This window comes from Diabrotica virgifera, chromosome 3 (assembly GCF_917563875.1).
Source record: "Diabrotica virgifera virgifera chromosome 3, PGI_DIABVI_V3a".
Lineage (NCBI taxonomy): Eukaryota > Metazoa > Arthropoda > Insecta > Coleoptera > Chrysomelidae > Diabrotica > Diabrotica virgifera.
In genome coordinates, this window is record NC_065445.1 from 213,298,719 (window position 1) to 213,319,838 (window position 21,120).

Genomic DNA, 21,120 nt, shown 5'->3' on the forward strand with positions numbered 1-21,120 from the left:
GAAGAGATAATTTTTATACGTAAAATTCCATAGGTAGTTGTGTCATTTTTATAATATATTTTGTCCAGTTTTAGCTTGAAGGATCCTCAATTATTAATAAATGAATTGTTTGGTCGAACTGCTTGACGCTCGTCCTCAGTAACGTGTTTCTATCAACATCTTCTTCTTATTCTTCTTTTGCCCTTTAATTCGTCCAATTTTGAACATAGGGTTCCCCCAGTTTCCTCCATTCGCTTCTGTTTAGTGCTTTCTGTTTCCAGTGCGTTCCTCCGATCTTTTTAATGTCGTCTCCCCATCTCATCTGGGGTCGTCCTCTTGCTCTATGTACTGTTCATGGCCTCCATTGTTGTATCGTGGTATTCCATCTATTGTCCGATTGGCTATCGTTATGACCTGCGAAGCTCCATTTTAGACTAGCTATATGTTGTCCTGCGTCTTTGACTTTTGTTCTATTTCTTACCCAGTTGTTTTGCTTTTTGTCTGTTAATTTTACTCCTAACATTGCTCTCTCCATGGCTCGTTGTGTCTTCATTATTTTATCCATGTTTGCCTTGGTCAAGATCCATGTTTGGCATGCGTATGTGAGAATTGGGAGTATGCACTGGTCAAACACTCTTGTTTTTAAGTATTGTTGTATTTTTTTATTCTTTAGGACCAATTTTAATTTCCCAAATCCTGCCCAGGCTAATCTGACCCTTCTTTATACCTCCGCTGTTTGGGTTTCCTTATTTATTTTGATTATCTGTCCCAAATATATATAATCATTAACCGCTTCTATTGTGGTGTCGTTTAGTATTACGTTTCTATTATCTTGTGTGTTTGTCATTGTTTTTGTTTTGGCCAAATTCATTTTTAGACCTATTTGTTCGGATTCATTTGTCATTTCGGTTAGCATGGTCTGTAGTTCTTCAAAACTTGATGCTATTACTACTACATCGTCTGCATATCTTAGGTGGTTTAGTTTCTTTCCATTTATGTTTATTCCCATGTTCCATTCCAGTGCTAATGTAAATAGTTTAGGAGAAATAACATCTCCCTGTCGCACTCCTCTGTTAATTGGTATGTGTTTTGTGGTTTCTTCCAATTGTATTGTCATTGTTGCTTTCTTATATATGTTATAGTCAAAGCCCGAATTTCAGGCACTCCTAGGTTTGACTAGGCAATCCTCAGGTCTGACTGACGGTCTTAGTCAAAGCCCGAAATAAATTACAGTTTCGGCCTTTGACTGTCAAACCTAGGAGAGACTAAGTTGGTCAGGCAAAGGTCGAAATTTAATTTTATGAAAACGGGGTTTGCCTAGTCAAACCCCGATCAGCTATTAAAATGTAATTTGTTAGATTAGGTTTAATAAATCGTAATTTTTTAATTTTAATGTTTACTATTTTTATATTGTCGTAATTAAAATAAAAAATTTGTGTTTATTCTCACATGTTGAGGCATTATGGAATTTAAAGTTGCAGAATACGTTAGACCTTTTACACTTACATAATTTTGAAGAGCAGTTCTTATTGCAGTAGCATTTTATAAAGCCTTGTCCCCAAAATTGAGAATCTTTTGTACTAATTTCTCTCAGAGACAGCTTAGCGTCTGGAACATCTTCGAAATTAAGAAAATTCTCTATGATTTCTTGAAAAACGTGTGTTTATTGTTCTGTATTTCGTACCAACTCTATATAAACCGTCAATTGTTTTATCTTATATATTATCCAAAATATTTTTCGAGCATCTCCTTTGGCTCTATCAAAGCTGGAGAGATCGAAATTGGAGGACATTTTTTCCCTCTTAATTGTTTCATAGTATTAGCCGGGCATGAAGACCTTCAATCGCCTTTCCTTTATTTATTTTAATGTTTTCGGTCTGTGCACAACGCATGCATGTAACTTTTCTTTCAAAACCTTCATAGTATGCACTAGTGTGCTGTCACCACACAAAATATGTGTATTAACTCAAAATATTTTTATTCTGTGTAAAAAATTTAATAATATTTTTAAATATTTAATGTTAAATAATTTTCTAATTTGTTATAGTGTAAATAAATTATAATTATTTATTGGCGTAAAAATGTCCTCCAATTTCGATCGGAAAAACTGTAAGAATTCCTATCCCCAGCTTTGATAGAGTCAAAGGAGATGCTCGAAACATAGCATATAGAGTTGGTACGAAATACGGAACAATAAACACACTTTTTTCAAGAAATAAAAAAAGAGAATGCAAAGAGAATTTTCTTAATTTTAAAGATGTTCAAGACGTGAAGTTCTAAGAGAAATTAGTACAAATGATTCTAAATTTTGAGGACAAGGCTTTATAAAATACTACTGCAATGAGAAATACTCTTCAAAATTATGTAAGTGTAAAAGGTCTAACGTATTGTGCTACTTTAAATGCCATAATGCCTCAACATGTGAGAATAAACACTAATTTTTTTATTTTAATTAAAACAATATAAAAATAAAAAACTTAAAATTAAAAAATTACGATTTATTAAACCTAATCTAATAAATTACGACATTTTAATAGCTGATCGGTGTTTGACTAGTCAAACCCCGAATTCATAAAATTAAATTTCGACCTTTGACTGACCAACGTAGTCTCTCCTAGGTTTGACTAGTCAAAGGCCGAAACTGTAATTTATTTCGGGCTTTGAGTAAGGCCGTCAGTCAGACCTGAGGATTGCCTTGTCAAACCTAGGAGTGCCTGAAATTCGGGCTTTGACTATAACATATACAGTGCTAGTCAAAAGTCCGTACCCCCCCTCGTATCTTTTGAACGGTTATACCTATAATAGTGAAATTTGTAGGGAGGAAATAAACGGACGTAAGCTTCTTAACTAGTCATGACAGATGACGTAATAGTGACAGATGACTTTACAGCGCCACTGTGACAGATAATTTTAAATGGGACCTTATGGCAAGTGATACCTCATTTGAAAGGTATTGAAAATACCTATTCATTTATACTAATTTTGTTTGAGTTTAAGCTAATTTTGATGAAAAAATGAAATAAATATAAAATTGTAGTTTCGCATTTAATTAATAAAAATTCAAAATTCTGCCTATGATTACTTGTCAAAAGGGTTGAAGTTTACGTAAAAACTACTAGAAAATTGAAAAACGTCAAATTTTTTGACAAAGAAACCATAGGCGGACATTTGAATTTTTGTTAATTAAATGAGAAACTACAATATTATATTTATTTAATTTATTCACCAAAATAAAAATCCACCTACACCCAAAGAAATTAGTATGGCTGAATAGGTATTTTAAATACCTTTCAAACGAGGTATCACTTGCCATAAGGTCCCATTTAAAATTATCGGTCACAGTGGTTCTGTAACGTCATCTGTCACTATTACGTCACCTGTCATGACTAGTTAAGGAGCTTATGTCCGTTTATTTCCTCCCTCCAAATTTCACTTTTGTACGTATAACCGTTCAAAAGATAAGAGGGGGGGTACGGACTTTTGACTAGCACTGTATATTATGTATTAGCATTCTGTATCTGGAATCTATTCTACAGTTGTTTATAGCTTTTTCTATTGCCCACATTTCCCACATTTCTATCAACATATTGGTAGCATTTAGGAGACGGAAAAGTGAGGGAGCAGGTCTCGATGGAGCGGTAACAGTTGTGGTTTGTCTTGTGAACGATCCGCTCCCTAAATTCGTGACAGCCTACCACTTTCTGTTATATGTGAGGTTATATAGGGTGTCCCAAAAGTAGTGGAACGGTCGAATATTTCGCGAACTAAACATCGGATCGAAAAACTGAAAAATACGTGTTCAATCATTTTCAAAAATCTATCCAATGACACCAAATACCAACCCCCACTACACCCCATGGAGGTGGGGTGGGGGGTAACTTTAAAATCTCAAATGGAAACCCCTAGATTTTCTTGCAGATTTGGATTCGTTACGTAAAAGTAAGCAACTTTTATTCAAGACATTTTTTCGAACTGTGGATAGATGGCGCTATAATTGGGAAAAACGATTTATCCTGATACCATAGGTAAATTATAGAAACGGTCTAATATATCGAGAAATACACTTCCAAATGAGAAACCAAAAAAACACGTTTTTAATATTTTTCGAAAACCTATCGATAAACACCAAAAATTACCCTCCAACCCACCCCCTGGAGACGGGGTGGGGGTAAATTTAAAATCTTAAATAGCAACCCCCACTTTTTATTGCAGATTCGAATTCGTCATGAAAAATTAAGCTATATTTATTCGAAACATTTTTTAAAATTGCTGATAGATGGCGCTAATAAATCATATTTTCCAATTAAAGCGCCATCTATCAACAATTCTAAAAAATGTTTCGAATAAATGTTGCTTAGTTTTTCATGACGAATCCGAATCTGTAATAAAAAGTGGGGGTTGCTATTTAAGATTTTAATGTTACCCCCCACCCCACCTCCAGGGGGTGGGTTACAGGGTCATGTTTAGCGTTATTCGATAGGTTTTCGTAAAGTATTACAAACCTTTTTTTTGGTTTCTCATTTGGAAGTGTATTTCTCGAGATATTAGACCGTTTCTATAATTTACCTATGGTATCAGGATAAATCGTTTTTCTCAATTATAGCGCCATCTATCTACAGTTCGAAAAAATGTCTTAAATAAAAGTTGCTTACTTTTACGTAACGAATCCAAATCTGCAAGAAAACCTAGGGGTTTCCATTTGAGATTTTAAAGTTACCCTCCACCCCACCTCCAGGGGGTGTAGTGGGGGTTGGTGTTTGGTGTCATTGGATAGATTTTTGAAAATTATTGAACAAGTATTTTTCAGTTTTTTGATCCGATGTTTAGTTCGCGAGATATTCGACCGTTCCACTACTTTTGGGACACTCTGTATATTTGCCTCTTCACAATAAATTGTTTATTACTTCATAATCATGGTCAAAGACCATGGATTGTTTACCGTCTGCGCTATTTTCCAATAATTGATAATTAGTACTTGACGTCATCTTTCAACAAGTCTATTAACAAATTCACAAACGTAGCATATATTGGACGGAGATATCGGAATTAAAATGAGCTCACTGTCATGGCGACTGTTCCGTAAGACGTTCCGCAAGTAACGCCACATTCAGAGAACAAATTTTCAACAGTTGCGCTCCGTCACTTTTTCGTTTCCTGAATGTGACAATTGACAACTCTTACTAAGCGATTGACAATGTTATTCTTTCAATGCCAAGACGAGACTCATGCCTCGGGAACAAAGGAGGTGTGATGTTATTATTTTTTCCATAAGTTAATTTTTTGTAGATAGGTAATTAAGAATGTTAATAAATTCAGTTTCGAAACATTTCGTTTTTCTCATTTTTCGTGTAGATATATATCGTTTTTTATATTCTGAGAAGATAGTTTGGGGCTATATTTATATAGAAATAATATTAGGTAGTTAATAATTGTCAAATACCATTTTTATTTAATTTAATTTTTAACCAAGGATATTTAGGTCTAACCGAACTACTAACTAATAGTAAGATATACAGGGTTTAACAAAATACAGGTCATAAATTAAATTACATATTCTGGGACCAAAAATAGTTCGACTGAACCTAACTTACCTTAGTACAAATATGCACACAAAAAAAGTTACAGCCCTTCAAAGTTACACGTTAAACTCGATTTTTTCCGATATATCGAAAACTATTTTAGATTTTTTAATGAAAATGGACACGTGGTATTCTTATGGCAGCAACATTTTAAAAATAAATTATAGTTAAATTTGTGCACCCCATAAAAATTTTTATGGGGGTTTTGTTCCCTTAAACCCCCCCCCCCAAACTTTTTTGTACGTTCCAATTAAATTATTATCGTGGTACTATAAGTTAAACATAATGTTTTAAAACTTTTTTGCCTCTTAATATTTTTTCGATAAACCAGTTTTAATCGAGATGCGGCTTCTTTTTTAATATGTTTACATAAAAATTGTATGGGGTTCTGTGCCTTTAAACCCCCCAAATGTTTGTGTACGTTCCAATTAAACTATTATTGCGGTACCATTAGTTAAACAGGATGTTTTTAAAACTTTTTTGCCTCTTAGTATTTTTCCGATGTGGCTTCTTTTCTAATATGGTTCAAAATATACCTCAAACTGTAATTTATAAAAAAAAATTCATAATAATATTATTACCAGGTCTCTACAAACGTACGTAACAGTATACAAAAATATGTGGTGGATTTGACAAATATTCAAAATATCTCGATAAAAACTAGCTTTTCCAAAAAGTACTAAGAGGCAAAAAAGTTTTATAAACATTGTGTTTAACTCATGGTACTACAATAATAATTTAATTGGAACGTACAAAAAAGTTTGGAAGGGTTTAAGGGAACAAACCCCCATAAAATTTTTATGGTGTGCACAAATTTAACTATAATTTATTTTTAAAATGTTCCTGCCATAAGAATGCCACGTGTCAATTTTCATTAAAAAATCTCTAATAGTTTTCGATATATCGGAAAAAGTCGATTTTTTTCTTGTAACTTTTTTTGTGTGCTCATTTGGACTAAGGTAAGTTAGGTTCAATTGAACTATTTTTGGTCCCAGGATATGTGATTTAATTTATGACCTGTATTTTTGTTACACCCTGTATATAGGCCTAACCGAACTGTATATTAAAAATGTCAAACCATGATTGAGCATGGTGACTAGACTACTACCGAGCCATATAGTCCTGTCGCCAGGGGGTACAATGGCCTCCTTAATTCAGATGGATTTACCCAAGTTTTTTTATGTATTTTGACCCGTAGAACACGAATTTTTTGGGTAACAATTGATCTGGATGTCGATAAGATTGTTATAAACAAAGAACTTGAGGAATTACATAACAGCTATTTTTCGCAAAACAAAACAGTTTTTTGTATTCTTTGGGTGATTCTCAGCAAAAAATGGTCTTACAAGTTTTTTCGTAGGATGCATAGTTTTCGAGATAAACGCGGTTGAACTTTCAAAAAATTGAAAATGTGCAATTTTTGAACCCGAATAACTTTTGATTTAAAAATAAAATAGCAATTCTGCTTACCGCACTTGAAAATTCAAGTTAAATTCTGTCGGTTTTGATTATTTGCATTGCTAAAAATGAAGTTTTTATTTGTTAAACAAAGCCATAAACACATAGTGTTTCCCCTGCCCAATGCATGCGTTTTAATGTACGTAATCTACGTAGAAATTGCTGTATGCGCGCCTACTCGTTCGATTTCAAATGAGAAATGCATTGAAAACATCATTCAATGACTATGTGTTTATAGCTTTGTTTAACAATAAAAAAATTAATTTTTAGCAACGAAAGTAATCAAAACCGATAGAATATTTGACTTTACCTTTCAAATGCAGTAAGTAGAATTGCTAATTTAGTTTTCAATCAAAAATTATTCGGGTTCAAAAATTGCAATTTTTCGATTTTTTGAAAGTTCAACCGCATTTATGTCGAAAACTATGCATCCTAGGAAAAAACTTGTAAAAACATTTTTTGCTTAGAATGACCCAAAAAATACAAAAAATGTTTTGTTTTGCGAATAATCGCTGTTACGTGATTCCTCAAGTTCTTTGTGTATAACAATCTTATCGACATCCGGATCGACTGTGACCCAAAAAATTCGTGTTCTACGGGTCAAAATACATAAAAAAAAAACTTGAGAAGTCCATCTGAATTAAGAAGGCCGTTGTACCCCCACTGGCGACATGACTAATATATTTATGTGATTCCACGTTCTATCTCAATTAAATTCTTTTTTTTTTTTTTTCGATTGTACTATGTAGTCTAAAAGCAATGTATCTTTTCAGAAAAGCCATATACAGTGTTTATAACTTCCAATGATTTTTTTATTGCAGATTGAGATATTGAACAAATATCTGTTTTTAACATCAAAACCAGCAATGTACCTAGTGAACCTCTCTGAAAAGGACTACATCAAGAAAAAGAACAAATGGTGAGATTTTGCTTTTCCATTTCTCCATAAGTTTTTATTGTAACGGGTAGTTCTTTCGGACAACAGACTCAGTAAAACACGGTTCAATCAAAATAAAATATATATTCTTTTTCTTTCAACTTTCAATGCAAAATAAAATCAAAAAATAATAAAATAAAACAATATTCTGGTTTTCGTTCCGCCCCCCGAAGAAAACCCCCTTGGCGGTTGTCTGTAAAAGGAAAACTAAATTGTATTTACTACCATCAAAATGCAAACAATGTTATTATACCATAAGAAGCAATCACGCTATTCCTTAATACGGAATCAAAATATTAATACTACACACAAATTCATATAACGACTAGATTCCCGACTGGAGACGGGCGATCGCTCCCTACGTGATCACCAGCGAAGCAATCCTTCAATGCAGAATCGCCCGGTGGCAGGCTTCGACTCTATGCGTCGCACCCCAAGTCATTGCGTTAGTTAACCTGGGAGTCTAGAAGCTCAAATGTCCATGAACCTAGCAGAGCAAGGTTAGCAGAATGGAATCAGACCAAGTGCATAATTAGGTGCTAATTAGGTGCTAATTAAGTACCCCAATCGCGAATTTAGTGCTCCTTTTTTTTTTAAATTATGACGTGTTCTGCCAGGTACATATGAACTCAGCAGAGCACAACCATAAAAAACATCAAATCGAAAAGTGACCAAGCTTATAATTAAGTACTAATTAGGTGCTAATTTAGTACCCCAATCGCGAATTTAGTGCTCCTTTATTTTTTAAGTTATGACATGTTCTGCCAGGTACATATGAACTCAGCAGAGCACAACCATAAAAAACATCAAATCGAAAAGTGACCAAGCTTATAATTAAGCACTAATTAGGTGCTAACTAAGTACCCCAATCGCGAATTTAGTGCTCCTTTTTTTTAAATTATGACGTGTTCTGCCAGGTACATATGAACTCAGCAGAGCACAACCATAAAAAACATCAAATCGAAAAGTGACCAAGCTTATAATTAAGTACTAATTAGGTGCTAATTTAGTACCCCAATCGCGAATTTAGTGCTCCTTTATTTTTTAAGTTATGACATGTTCTGCCAGGTACATATGAACTCAGCAGAGCACAACCATAAAAAACATCAAATCGAAAAGTGACCAAGCTTATAATTAAGCACTAATTAGGTGCTAACTAAGTACCCCAATCGCGAATTTAGTGCTCCTTTTTTTTAAATTATGACGTGTTCTGCCAGGTACATATGAACTCAGCAGAGCACAACCATAAAAAACATCAAATCGAAAAGTGACCAAGCTTATAATTAAGTACTAATTAGGTGCTAATTTAGTACCCCAATCGCGAATTTAGTGCTCCTTTTTTTTAAATTATGACGTGTTCTGCCAGGTACATATGAACTCAGCAGAGCACAACCATAAAAAACATCAAATCGAAAAGTGACCAAGCTTATAATTAAGTACTAATTAGGTGCTAATTTAGTACCCCAATCGCGAATTTAGTGCTCCTTTATTTTTTAAGTTATGACATGTTCTGCCAGGTACATATGAACTCAGCAGAGCACAACCATAAAAAACATCAAATCGAAAAGTGACCAAGCTTATAATTAAGCACTAATTAGGTGCTAACTAAGTACCCCAATCGCGAATTTAGTGCTCCTTTTTTTTAAATTATGACGTGTTCTGCCAGGTACATATGAACTCAGCAGAGCACAACCATAAAAAACATCAAATCGAAAAGTGACCAAGCTTATAATTAAGTACTAATTAGGTGCTAATTTAGTACCCCAATCGCGAATTTAGTGCTCCTTTTTTTTAAATTATGACGTGTTCTGCCAGGTACATATGAACTCAGCAGAGCACAACCATAAAAAACATCAAATCGAAAAGTGACCAAGCTTATAATTAAGTACTAATTAGGTGCTAATTTAGTACCCCAATCGCGAATTTAGTGCTCTTTTATTTAGGACCTCTAAATTCACGTTTGGGGTACTAAATTAGCACCTAATTAGTGCTTAATTATAAGCTTGGTCACTTTTCGATTTGATGTTTTTTATGGTTGTGCTCTGCTGAGTTCATATGTACCTGGCAGAACATGTCATAACTTAAAAAATAAAGGAGCACTAAATTCGTGATTGGGGTACTAAATTAGCACCTAATTAGTACTTAATTATAAGCTTGGTCACTTTTCGATTTGATGTTTTTATGGTTGTGCTCTGCTGAGTTCATATGTACCTGGCAGAACACGTCATAATTTAAAAAAAAGAGCACTAAATTCGCGATTGGGGTACTAAATTAGCACCTAATTAGTACTTAATTATAAGCTTGGTCACTTTTCGATTTGATGTTTTTTATGGTTGTGCTCTGCTGAGTTCATATGTACCTGGCAGAACACGTCATAATTTAAAAAAAAAGGAGCACTAAATTCGCGATTGGGGTACTAAATTAGCACCTAATTAGTACTTAATTATAAGCTTGGTCACTTTTCGATTTGATGTTTTTTATGGTTGTGCTCTGCTGAGTTCATATGTACCTGGCAGAACACGTCATAATTTAAAAAAAAAGAGCACTAAATTCGCGATTGTGGTACTAAATTAGCACCTAATTAGTACTTAATTATATGCTTGGTCACTTTTCGATTTTATGTTTTTTATGGTTGTGCTCTGCTGAGTTCATATGTACCTGGCAGAACACGTCATAGTTTAAAAAAAAGGAGCACTAAATTCGCGATTGGGGTACTAAATTAGCACCTAATTAGTACTTAATTATAAGCTTGGTCACTTTTCGATTTGATGTTTTTTATGGTTGTGCTCTGCTGAGTTCATATGTACCCGGCAGAACACGTCATAATTTAAAAAAAAAGAGCACTAAATTCGCGATTGTGGTACTAAATTAGCACCTAATTAGTACTTAATTATAAGCTTGGTCACTTTTCGATTTGATGTTTTTTATGGTTGTGCTCTGCTGAGTTCATATGTACCTGGCAGAACACGTCATAATTTAAAAAAAAGGAGCACTAAATTCGCGATTGGGGTACTAAATTAGCACCTAATTAGTACTTAATTATAAGCTTGGTCACTTTTAGGTTTGATGTTTTTTATGGTTGTGCTCTGCTGAGTTCATATGTACCTGGCAGAACATGTCATAACTTAAAAAATAAAGGAGCACTAAATTCGCGATTGGGGTACTAAATTAGCACCTAATTAGTACTTAATTATAAGCTTGGTCACTTTTCGATTTGATGTTTTTTATGGTTGTGCTCTGCTGAGTTCATATGTACCTGGCAGAACACGTCATAATTTAAAAAAAAAGAGCACTAAATTCGCGATTGTGGTACTAAATTAGCACCTAATTAGTACTTAATTATATGCTTGGTCACTTTTCGATTTTATGTTTTTTATGGTTGTGCTCTGCTGAGTTCATATGTACCTGGCAGAACACGTCATAGTTTAAAAAAAAGGAGCACTAAATTCGCGATTGGGGTACTAAATTAGCACCTAATTAGTACTTAATTATAAGCTTGGTCACTTTTCGATTTGATGTTTTTTATGGTTGTGCTCTGCTGAGTTCATATGTACCCGGCAGAACACGTCATAATTTAAAAAAAAAGAGCACTAAATTCGCGATTGTGGTACTAAATTAGCACCTAATTAGTACTTAATTATAAGCTTGGTCACTTTTCGATTTGATGTTTTTTATGGTTGTGCTCTGCTGAGTTCATATGTACCTGGCAGAACACGTCATAATTTAAAAAAAAGGAGCACTAAATTCGCGATTGGGGTACTAAATTAGCACCTAATTAGTACTTAATTATAAGCTTGGTCACTTTTCGATTTGATGTTTTTTATGGTTGTGCTCTGCTGAGTTCATATGTACCTGGCAGAACACGTCATAATTTAAAAAAAAAGAGCACTAAATTCGCGATTGTGGTACTAAATTAGCACCTAATTAGTACTTAATTATATGCTTGGTCACTTTTCGATTTTATGTTTTTTATGGTTGTGCTCTGCTGAGTTCATATGTACCTGGCAGAACACGTCATAGTTTAAAAAAAAGGAGCACTAAATTCGCGATTGGGGTACTAAATTAGCACCTAATTAGTACTTAATTATAAGCTTGGTCACTTTTCGATTTGATGTTTTTTATGGTTGTGCTCTGCTGAGTTCATATGTACCCGGCAGAACACGTCATAATTTAAAAAAAAAGAGCACTAAATTCGCGATTGTGGTACTAAATTAGCACCTAATTAGTACTTAATTATAAGCTTGGTCACTTTTCGATTTGATGTTTTTTATGGTTGTGCTCTGCTGAGTTCATATGTACCTGGCAGAACACGTCATAATTTAAAAAAAAGGAGCACTAAATTCGCGATTGGGGTACTAAATTAGCACCTAATTAGTACTTAATTATAAGCTTGGTCACTTTTAGGTTTGATGTTTTTTATGGTTGTGCTCTGCTGAGTTCATATGTACCTGGCAGAACATGTCATAACTTAAAAAATAAAGGAGCACTAAATTCGCGATTGGGGTACTAAATTAGCACCTAATTAGTACTTAATTATAAGCTTGGTCACTTTTCGATTTGATGTTTTTTATGGTTGTGCTCTGCTGAGTTCATATGTACCTGGCAGAACACGTCATAATTTAAAAAAAAAGGAGCACTAAATTCGCGATTGGGGTACTTAATTAGCACCTAATTATGCACTTGGTCTGATTCCATTCTGCTTACCTTGCTCTGCTAGGTTCATGGACATGAAGCTCAATGCGCTGCAAAACTCCGGTTGTTCCCAACACAATTCCTGGTCCCAATGAGTTCTTTTCAGCTCAGTACGCTGGGTGGAACTGATTTTCTGTTGCTTCGCTCTCTATTAAATACAATTTCGGCGACCCTTCTCCTGGCATCCATCGCTAAGGGTGGAAGCTTAGTGGGACTGCGTGGATATCGATGCGCGCTCGGTTTCTGCCCGCGAACTGAATGCGTAGCTAGAGACCAATCATTACATTATCTTGGTCCATATCAATAGCAATCCCCTTTACTGGCATATCCTGTCTAAGCATCTCCCCCAGGTGTTCTTTGGTCTTCCTCTCCTACTCATTCAAGGACTCTGCAGATCATCAGATTCTTCGTATTGAGTGATTAATGTTTTGGCGTTAAATATGACCTAACAATATTAACCTATACTCTCTCATTTTGGTGCCACCCCTAGCATATATTCGTTCTTAATTTTTTTTTATTTTCTCATTCATCTAAGAATTCTCATGTCTGCTACATGTTTGTTGTCCCTCTTTCTTTTTAACTGCCAAAGATTCAGTTCTGTAGATCACAGCTGGTTCTATACAATTTTCCCTTCAGTTTCGTTGGAATCTTTTGTTGTCACACAACACACCACTAGGTTCCTTGCACTGCATGCATCTCCCCTCTTTCTGATAGCAATATCGCTAATAATACTGGCCATATTATACTAGTTGAGTTTAGCTTACCTGTTTGTTTCTTTCGACGTCCAGCATAAGCCACTTCACGTATATTGTCTTTTTTTTGCCATGAAAATAGTATAGTTTGAAGTGATTTTGTCTGTTTTTGCGTGTAAAGTAGTTGTCAACTTTTGCCAACTCCAACATTATAATCTCCAGATCCAAAGCGTAGTCATCCATGCATTTCTAGTTCCAAAGCGGAATCACCCATGTATTATATTGCTTCATATTCTTTCTTGGATTGACCCAAATGTGAAAAAAAAATCACTTATTATTACTCTCTCCTCTGATGAAATATCACTCAGTATGTCTTCTAATTAATTATATAAAGCTTTTCTTTCATCTCGCTCAGACCGATTTGAGGGACATATACACAAGATTTAACACAACTACAGTCTCTTATAAAATATCTAGACATTAAAGATATAATCCTCGCAATTTACTAGTTTTCTGACACTCCCAATGAAAATTTACGGCAATCAAAAAAAAAGGTACGTCATAAACCTCTATGAAATTACAGTTACAAGTGAAACTGTGAAGTAAAAACACAGAAGAGGATTGAACAGAATTCGATAAATAAATAAATACAACTTCAGATATGCTGATTCTAGGTGCACAATGCTGTGCACCTAGAATCTTTATACAGTGGAACCCCGATAAGTCTGCCCCCGATAACCTGGAAGTCCGGCTAACCCGGACCGATTTTCATCAGACAAACATTTCAACAATAAAAATTTACTATTCGTTGCAAGATAATTCGGACGGAATTTCCCAGATTATTTTGTGCTTGATATCGGCCCAGTTTCTTAATCTGGGGAATTCCATCCGAATTATCTTGCAAGGGATATTATGTAATATAATATTTGAGAGATAATGTATATTTGTGTAATTTGAACTATGTATACGATAGTAAAAATGACTCATGGCACACGGCGGCGGCGGCAGAGCGACGATCATTGTCTCGGATTTATCGGCAACAACAGGCACCTGTTATTTCTTTATTTATTTCAAACTGTCTTAGCATTATTTAAAAAAGACTAAAAAACTATTTAAAAAATTATTTTTTAAACAATGGTCTTAGTTTTCACTGTTCATAACATCGTTCCGATTGTGACTGTATTGTGTGTAGTACAGTCTTGGATTGTTTGCTTCCTTTTGCTTAGGTTTGTGTTTGCGTGTTTTTAATAATTTAGATGTGTAGGTACTGTGCATATATATATATATATATATATATATATATATATATATATATATATATATATATATATATATATATATTTCATGTTATTTCAATTATAACGGAGTGTATCGGCAAGTATACCGTATTTTATTAATTTTTACCATATTCTCCGGCTAATCCGGATTTTCGATAACCCGGATCGGCCGTGTCCCGATTAATCCGAGTTATCGAGGTTCCACTGTATTTTAGATTTGTTATTAGCAAAATAGAGAGAACTGAATGTTGGAGAGTTATGAAAATTGCATGTAACCGTCGACATAGTTGTAGGTTGTAGGTACATTCAAGTTAACAGGTCACAAAGTCGGTCGAACGCCATAACACAATACTCGACAACAAGAACAGGAAGCTCACCTAATTATCCATCGCTACAACACACACACTAACCCTTATCCCGTTCCCGTCGTAGTACCGTGTACGGATCGGAACCATAATGGACCCTGATTGACTTTGATCTGACCGCCTCCGATTTACGCTTCGACACTATCAATCGCTCTTAATTTACTATTCAACACCGGTAAGTCACGTGAGCTTCGGGCTTTGCACTACACACTGAACACACTTGAGATGAGCAGGCGATAACATCATGTGTGGAGGACTTAATTATCTTGATGGATGATGTTTTTGATGGTCACACATCTATAGTACGAGAGCTGAGTGGTTGAGACTAGTTGCTGTTTTACAAAATAATAAAATTCATATTATTTATTTACAGCTCTATATATCTTCTTCTTCTTGTGTTTGTGTAGGCACGACTCTATCGGTTTTTTTAATGTGCCTCCAGTAAGTTAACGTTCTATCGTTTTCGTGGTTCTTCCTACAGGTCGTTGGGGAACCGTCTCTCGCCGTCCTTACTGCTCTATTTGTTTTCATTCTGCTTAGGTTGTCATTCGATTCTACTTTTCTGTTCCAAATCCAGTTGTTAATGTTCTCCATTAGAGGATTTAAGAAACCTGGTGGCCTGAATCCGGTAAATGCACTACAGAAAGCGGAACATTCTTTTACTCAGGCAATGATGACCGCGATCATAGAAAAGGCGTCGGGATTATGATAACTAAAAGATTGATGAGAAGAGTTTCTACCATATTTCGACCGCGCAGCCTTAGTAAAACCATATTGACAAAGAAACATCATGTCAACATAATTATGGGAAATTTTAATTCCAAAATAGGAAATTTTTGAAGGGCAGCTTTGAAGACGTAATTGGACCTTGTGGTCTTGGAACAAGAAACGAAAGGGGCGACCGACTTATACAATTTTGTCAGGAAGAAAACACATGGTTCCAACTCCACCCCCGTCGCCTTTATACTTGGAAATCTCCAGCCATAGAACTCAGAACATAATAAGAAATCAGATAGATTTCATTCTCATCAACGGTAGATTCTGCACAACTGTCCAAAAAAGCTTGCACATCTCCTGGAGCAGATGTGCCTTCTGACCACGGACTATTAGTGGCAGTCTTAAAGATCTCTCTTTCATGCAAGAAACTCAACAACAGATAGCATTGGATAAACTAAAAGACCCAATGATACAAGCAGAAATAAGCAATGAAATAAACACATACATTCAAATATTGACGACAAATATTGCCGAAGATCTAACACCAACATGGAATACGATTACAAGTGCTGCAACAGACATCATGAAAAACAACTTAGGGTACAAACCAAAGAACAAGAAGCAAAATGGATGACAGAAGAAATACTGTTACTGTTACCAATGGATGAACGACGAAGACTCAAGAATGACTAAGATGGCAGCAATATTTATAAAAGCAAAGATAAGAATAGCAAAAAATTAATGGCTTAAGCAACAATGTATCGATTTAGAACATTGACAACGACAGCATGACGACCGTAATTTACACAAAAAGCTTAAGGAGACTGCTGAAATATACAGAAAACGAAGACCAACTACAATAGTTAATTAGGATAACCAGATAGTGCTGGGTGAAAAGGAGAAAATTGATATATTGGAAAACTATATCCAGGAGCTCTTCCATGACGAAAGACCCATGAGTGAAGTTTATACAGACGACCAGCTGACTGGCCCTTCAATCAGTAAAGAGGAGATAGAAAAGGCAATATTAAATTCTAAAATCAATAAGGCACCTGGACCAGATAAAATCCTTTCAGAAATACTCAAACTACTGGATTAAAGGGGAATTTCAGCACTGCATAAAATATTTAATCCTATTTATAAAACTGGTTGCTATCCTCAACAGTGGTTACGTTCTGCCTTTATTCTCTTACCCAAGAAAGTCAATGCAAAAAGATGTGAGGATCACAGACTCATTAGCCTGATGAGTCACACTTTAAAGATATTCTTAAAAATACTACATCAAATATTATACAAAAAATGTGAATGGGACATCAGTGATTCTCAGTTCGGGTTTAGGTAAGGTTTAGGAACAAGAGAAGCAATAGTAGCAACACAGGTGCTGGTCCAAAATTGTTACGATCAGAGGAAGGACGTGTTCCTATTCTTTTAGGATTACGAAAAAGCGTTTGATCGTGTCCAACACCACAAGTTATTGCAGATCGTAAAGAAAGTTGATTTAGACCAAAAAGAAATAAGATGCATTGAAGACTTGTACTGATATCAAACGGCACAATTAAAAATAGACTTCTATAAAATAGAAAAATTCTATATTCAAACCCTTACATACAAGAAGAGGTGTTCGACAGGGATGTATGCTTTCTCATCTTTTATTTAATATTTATTCCGAAGCTATATTTCAAGAGTCTTTGGAAAATGCAGAAATAGGAGTCAAAGTGAATGGAGTATTGATCAACAACATAATATAATATGCTGATGATGGTGTCTTAATTTTTGGCAACATAGTCGATTTTAAAAACTTATCACTATAATCGGGGATTACAGTAAACGAATGGGATTAGAGTTTAATACCAAAAAGACCAAATTCATGATCATGATCATCTCAAGAAACAAACATCTGAATACAAAGTGCATTGAAAGAGTGAGCAAATTTAAATATCTGGGAACGTGGATTTTTCAATACTGAGTATCGGACTCTTCTTCTTCTTCTTCTTCTTCTTCTTCTTCTTCTTCTTCTTCTTCTTCTTCTTATGCAATCCACTAATGGATGTTCGCGATCACGTTTGACCATTTTTCTCTATCCCTTGCAGTATGTATTAGGTCTCCTATGTTTTTTAGTCCTGTCCATTGTTTGACATTACGGAGCCATGGCATTTTCTTCCTGCCCAATCCGCTTCTTCCTTCGATCTTTCCTTCCATTAAGGTTTGCAGAAACTGGTATCTTTCATTTCTAATTAGGTGCCCCAGGTATGCCGTTTTTCTCTGTTTAATTGTGCATAGCACTTGTCGTTCTGTACCAATTCTTCTCAGGATTTCTTCGTTTGTTATTCTTGCGGTGCAGGGAGCTTTAAGGATTCGTCGATAGATCCACATCTCAAATGCCTCTAGCGTATTCATTGTGTTTATTTTTAAAGTCCATCCTTCCATGCCATATAGGAGCACCGACCATATATAGCATTTTGTGAATCTTAGTCTTAGGTTTAGGTCAAAGTCAGAGTTCGTAAAGACGTTTCTGAATTTCATGAATGCACTCCTGGCCCTTTCTATCCGACATTTAATTTCCATATCCGACTTCCAGTCTTCAAATAGCCAGGTTCCCAGGTACTTAAACTTTAAAATGTCGCATTGAGAAGCTCGACAAGCTTTCGTAAAATTCAGGAAGGTACTGATTTGTTCAGAGTTCGATCTTCAACTGAGACTATGATTTACTCAGTGCTACGTATGGTGGGTGCTGCTATGTGGCGTAGAGGGCTGGACACTCAAAACGAGGGATATAAACAGATTAGAAGCTTTCTAAATGTGGTCATCGCCGTATCCTAAAGATACCATGGATGGCGAAAGTCACAAATGTAGATGTCTTTAAAAGAATCAATCACGAGCGCCAACTTTTCGAAACTATCAAGAAAAGGAAAACAACGTATCTAGGTCACATAATGCGAAATGAAAAATACCAGTTCCTCCAACTTATAATCGAGGTAAAATTGAACGCTAGAGAGGAATGGGATGCAAGAAAATGTCCTGGCTCCGAAACGTAGGCAATGAACAGGGATTAACGACATACAATATCTGATACAAATTGCAAGAGACAGAGAGTTAATGGAAAATGTGATTGCTAACATCTATTAGTGGATTTGCATCTGTACTGTAGAATAAGAAGCTATCGCAAAGTTTTTGCTGAACCGTGTAAACTTTTGCAAATTTCCTATAGAGCAAAGGAAAGAAAACGGTACTATCAAACCGTTTTTGTTTATGGTCATCAAAGTAGATGGAACCTTTGTACGCTAACAACTTGAAGTGGGAAATAAGCAGTAGACATTCGTTGGTCCTTCCGTGTGTGAATTGGTATCTGCACGAGTGTTATAACGTTATTTCAGCATCTCTGCTTCTTCAGACCACTTAAAAGGTCCTAAAACTTTGTGTCATTGAAGATTACTGGTTTTGAAGAACTGTAAATGTCTCTGAAATACATGAGGAAAGCTCATAACTAGTGAAAGACTGTAATGTAACTTTAACAATATCTGCTATAATACGAAAATTTAAAAGAATCTAAACAAAATTGTTCTGGTTGTTTAAAAGATGAGCTCTCAGACTATTCAACTTATGTGTAGCTGCGAATACTTCTATCTAACAAGGGCATGTTGAATAGCTAATTGTAAAGATCGATAATGAAGTGTTTTCAGGAGTCAAATCAATTTCGTTTCAACATTATGGCGACTGGTTTTATATGAAGCTAGCCTAGCGAATGCTTTAGAGCTTTAGACGTTCATAAAATTAAAAATGAAAAAAAAAGTATGATGATTAGTTGTTGTTTTTAGTTTATTTCAAATATTTCTGGTTGTTTTATTAATTCTCAGTATTATGTACTATGTTTTAAAACAATTAACAAACCCAAAATCACGTAATAAGTTCGAGAGTTTAAGAGAATAAATGCAGTTTTTTAAAATACTTTTAATTACAGGATAAAAATAGACCAATTAAGTGGGGCAGAATACAATAGAAATAGCTTTATTCACGAGAATTGATTTGAAAATAAATGCATTGTATTGATTCCAAGTGGACAAGGTCAAATAAGCATAATAGCAAACTAGGCGAAATTTATTAGACGTTATCAGAGCAAAAACATATACAATAGGTGAGGAGCGCGCATGCAAAAACAAACAAATGCACAAATCAAAAAAAATCAAGTAAGCAGTGATTTCCATTAAGCGGCCTTAACAGAATATATTTCAAACGTTTAACTCGATCAAAAACAAACATTTCTTACTGATTTTGTGTTTAGAAAATCATAGACCTATGCAAAAGCAAACATGTGTTCCTCTTGAACTCAAGCAGAAACAAATATGTGACTTGAACCAATCAGGAACGTCTATTTAAGTCACGTGACACAAACAGACTGCAGAAACCTTTAGTAAGGTTAATAGTGGTTGTTACTTTGCCGTAGAAATTTGTTTAATACATATTAATTTTAACGAAAAGTTTAGTTTAGTTATAGTAAAAAGTTCAGCTAAATAAAATTGAAGTTGATGCTGAAAGTCTTATTACTGTTAATCAGGGTTCGAAAGGAAGTAGGAAAAAAGGACACAATATTTTCGATAGGCCTAAACCGGTGCCGCCCAAAATCCCGACAACCAAAATCCCGACAGCCAAAATCCCGACAGCCAAAATCCCGACGGCCAAAACACCGACACACCAGAATCCCGAAACGCCAGAATCCCGACAGGCCAAAATCCCGACATGCAACACTCCTCGCATAAGTAAAAATTCCGACTTTTGTTTAATACTTTTAATACAAAATACTTTTTTTTTTTTTTTTTTTATTTAAATTAACGTGCATGTGACATCTATGGTCATTAGCACGAGTTGCAGTTTACAGGGTAATGTTATGAATTACAAATTATAAATATATAGTTAACATTATAACATAAGTAAAGAAAGATCAGTTAACAATAATTATATTTTGTTTAACAGTTGATTCTTCTCGAGGAATTTGATAACCTTGTTGATTTGGTCTGTGCTGTTGAGGACATCTTTGAAGTTAGGACTAATATCAAGCTGTTGGCGTTCTTTGGCATAAAAAGGACAGTCACTAAGTATATGTCTGATCCGCAGAGTAGTATTGCAGTGTTGACATTTTGGTAGTGGAGATGATGTCATCAAATAGCCATGAGTTAGACGGGTATGTCCTATACGCAGTCTTCGTACGATTGCCATGTTTTTCCGAGATAAACTAGGGCAGGTAAATAAGTTCACTGAGGGCTTAATTTCATGCAGCACTGAAGTAATTTTATTCCAGTGAGTTTGCCAGGTGGATAGAGTGTGCTTCTTCAGTCTGGCCTTTAGATCATTGCAGATTTGTACATTAAGTATGGTATCCATCGATGATGCAGCTTTTTTGGCAAGGCAATCGGCTTTTTCGTTACCACT

General features: G+C 35.0%; 1 protein-coding gene across 1 annotated transcript in view; it reads left to right on the plus strand.

The window, feature by feature from the left end:
- The window catches only part of LOC114328845 (obg-like ATPase 1), a 286,804-nt gene that overhangs the window by 189,120 nt on the left and 76,564 nt on the right, over positions 1-21,120 (plus strand). Inside the window, exon 7 of the mRNA XM_050645847.1 lies at positions 7,838-7,935. Within this exon, the coding sequence (XP_050501804.1) occupies positions 7,838-7,935 (98 nt within the window). The remainder of the gene's footprint in view (positions 1-7,837; positions 7,936-21,120) is intronic.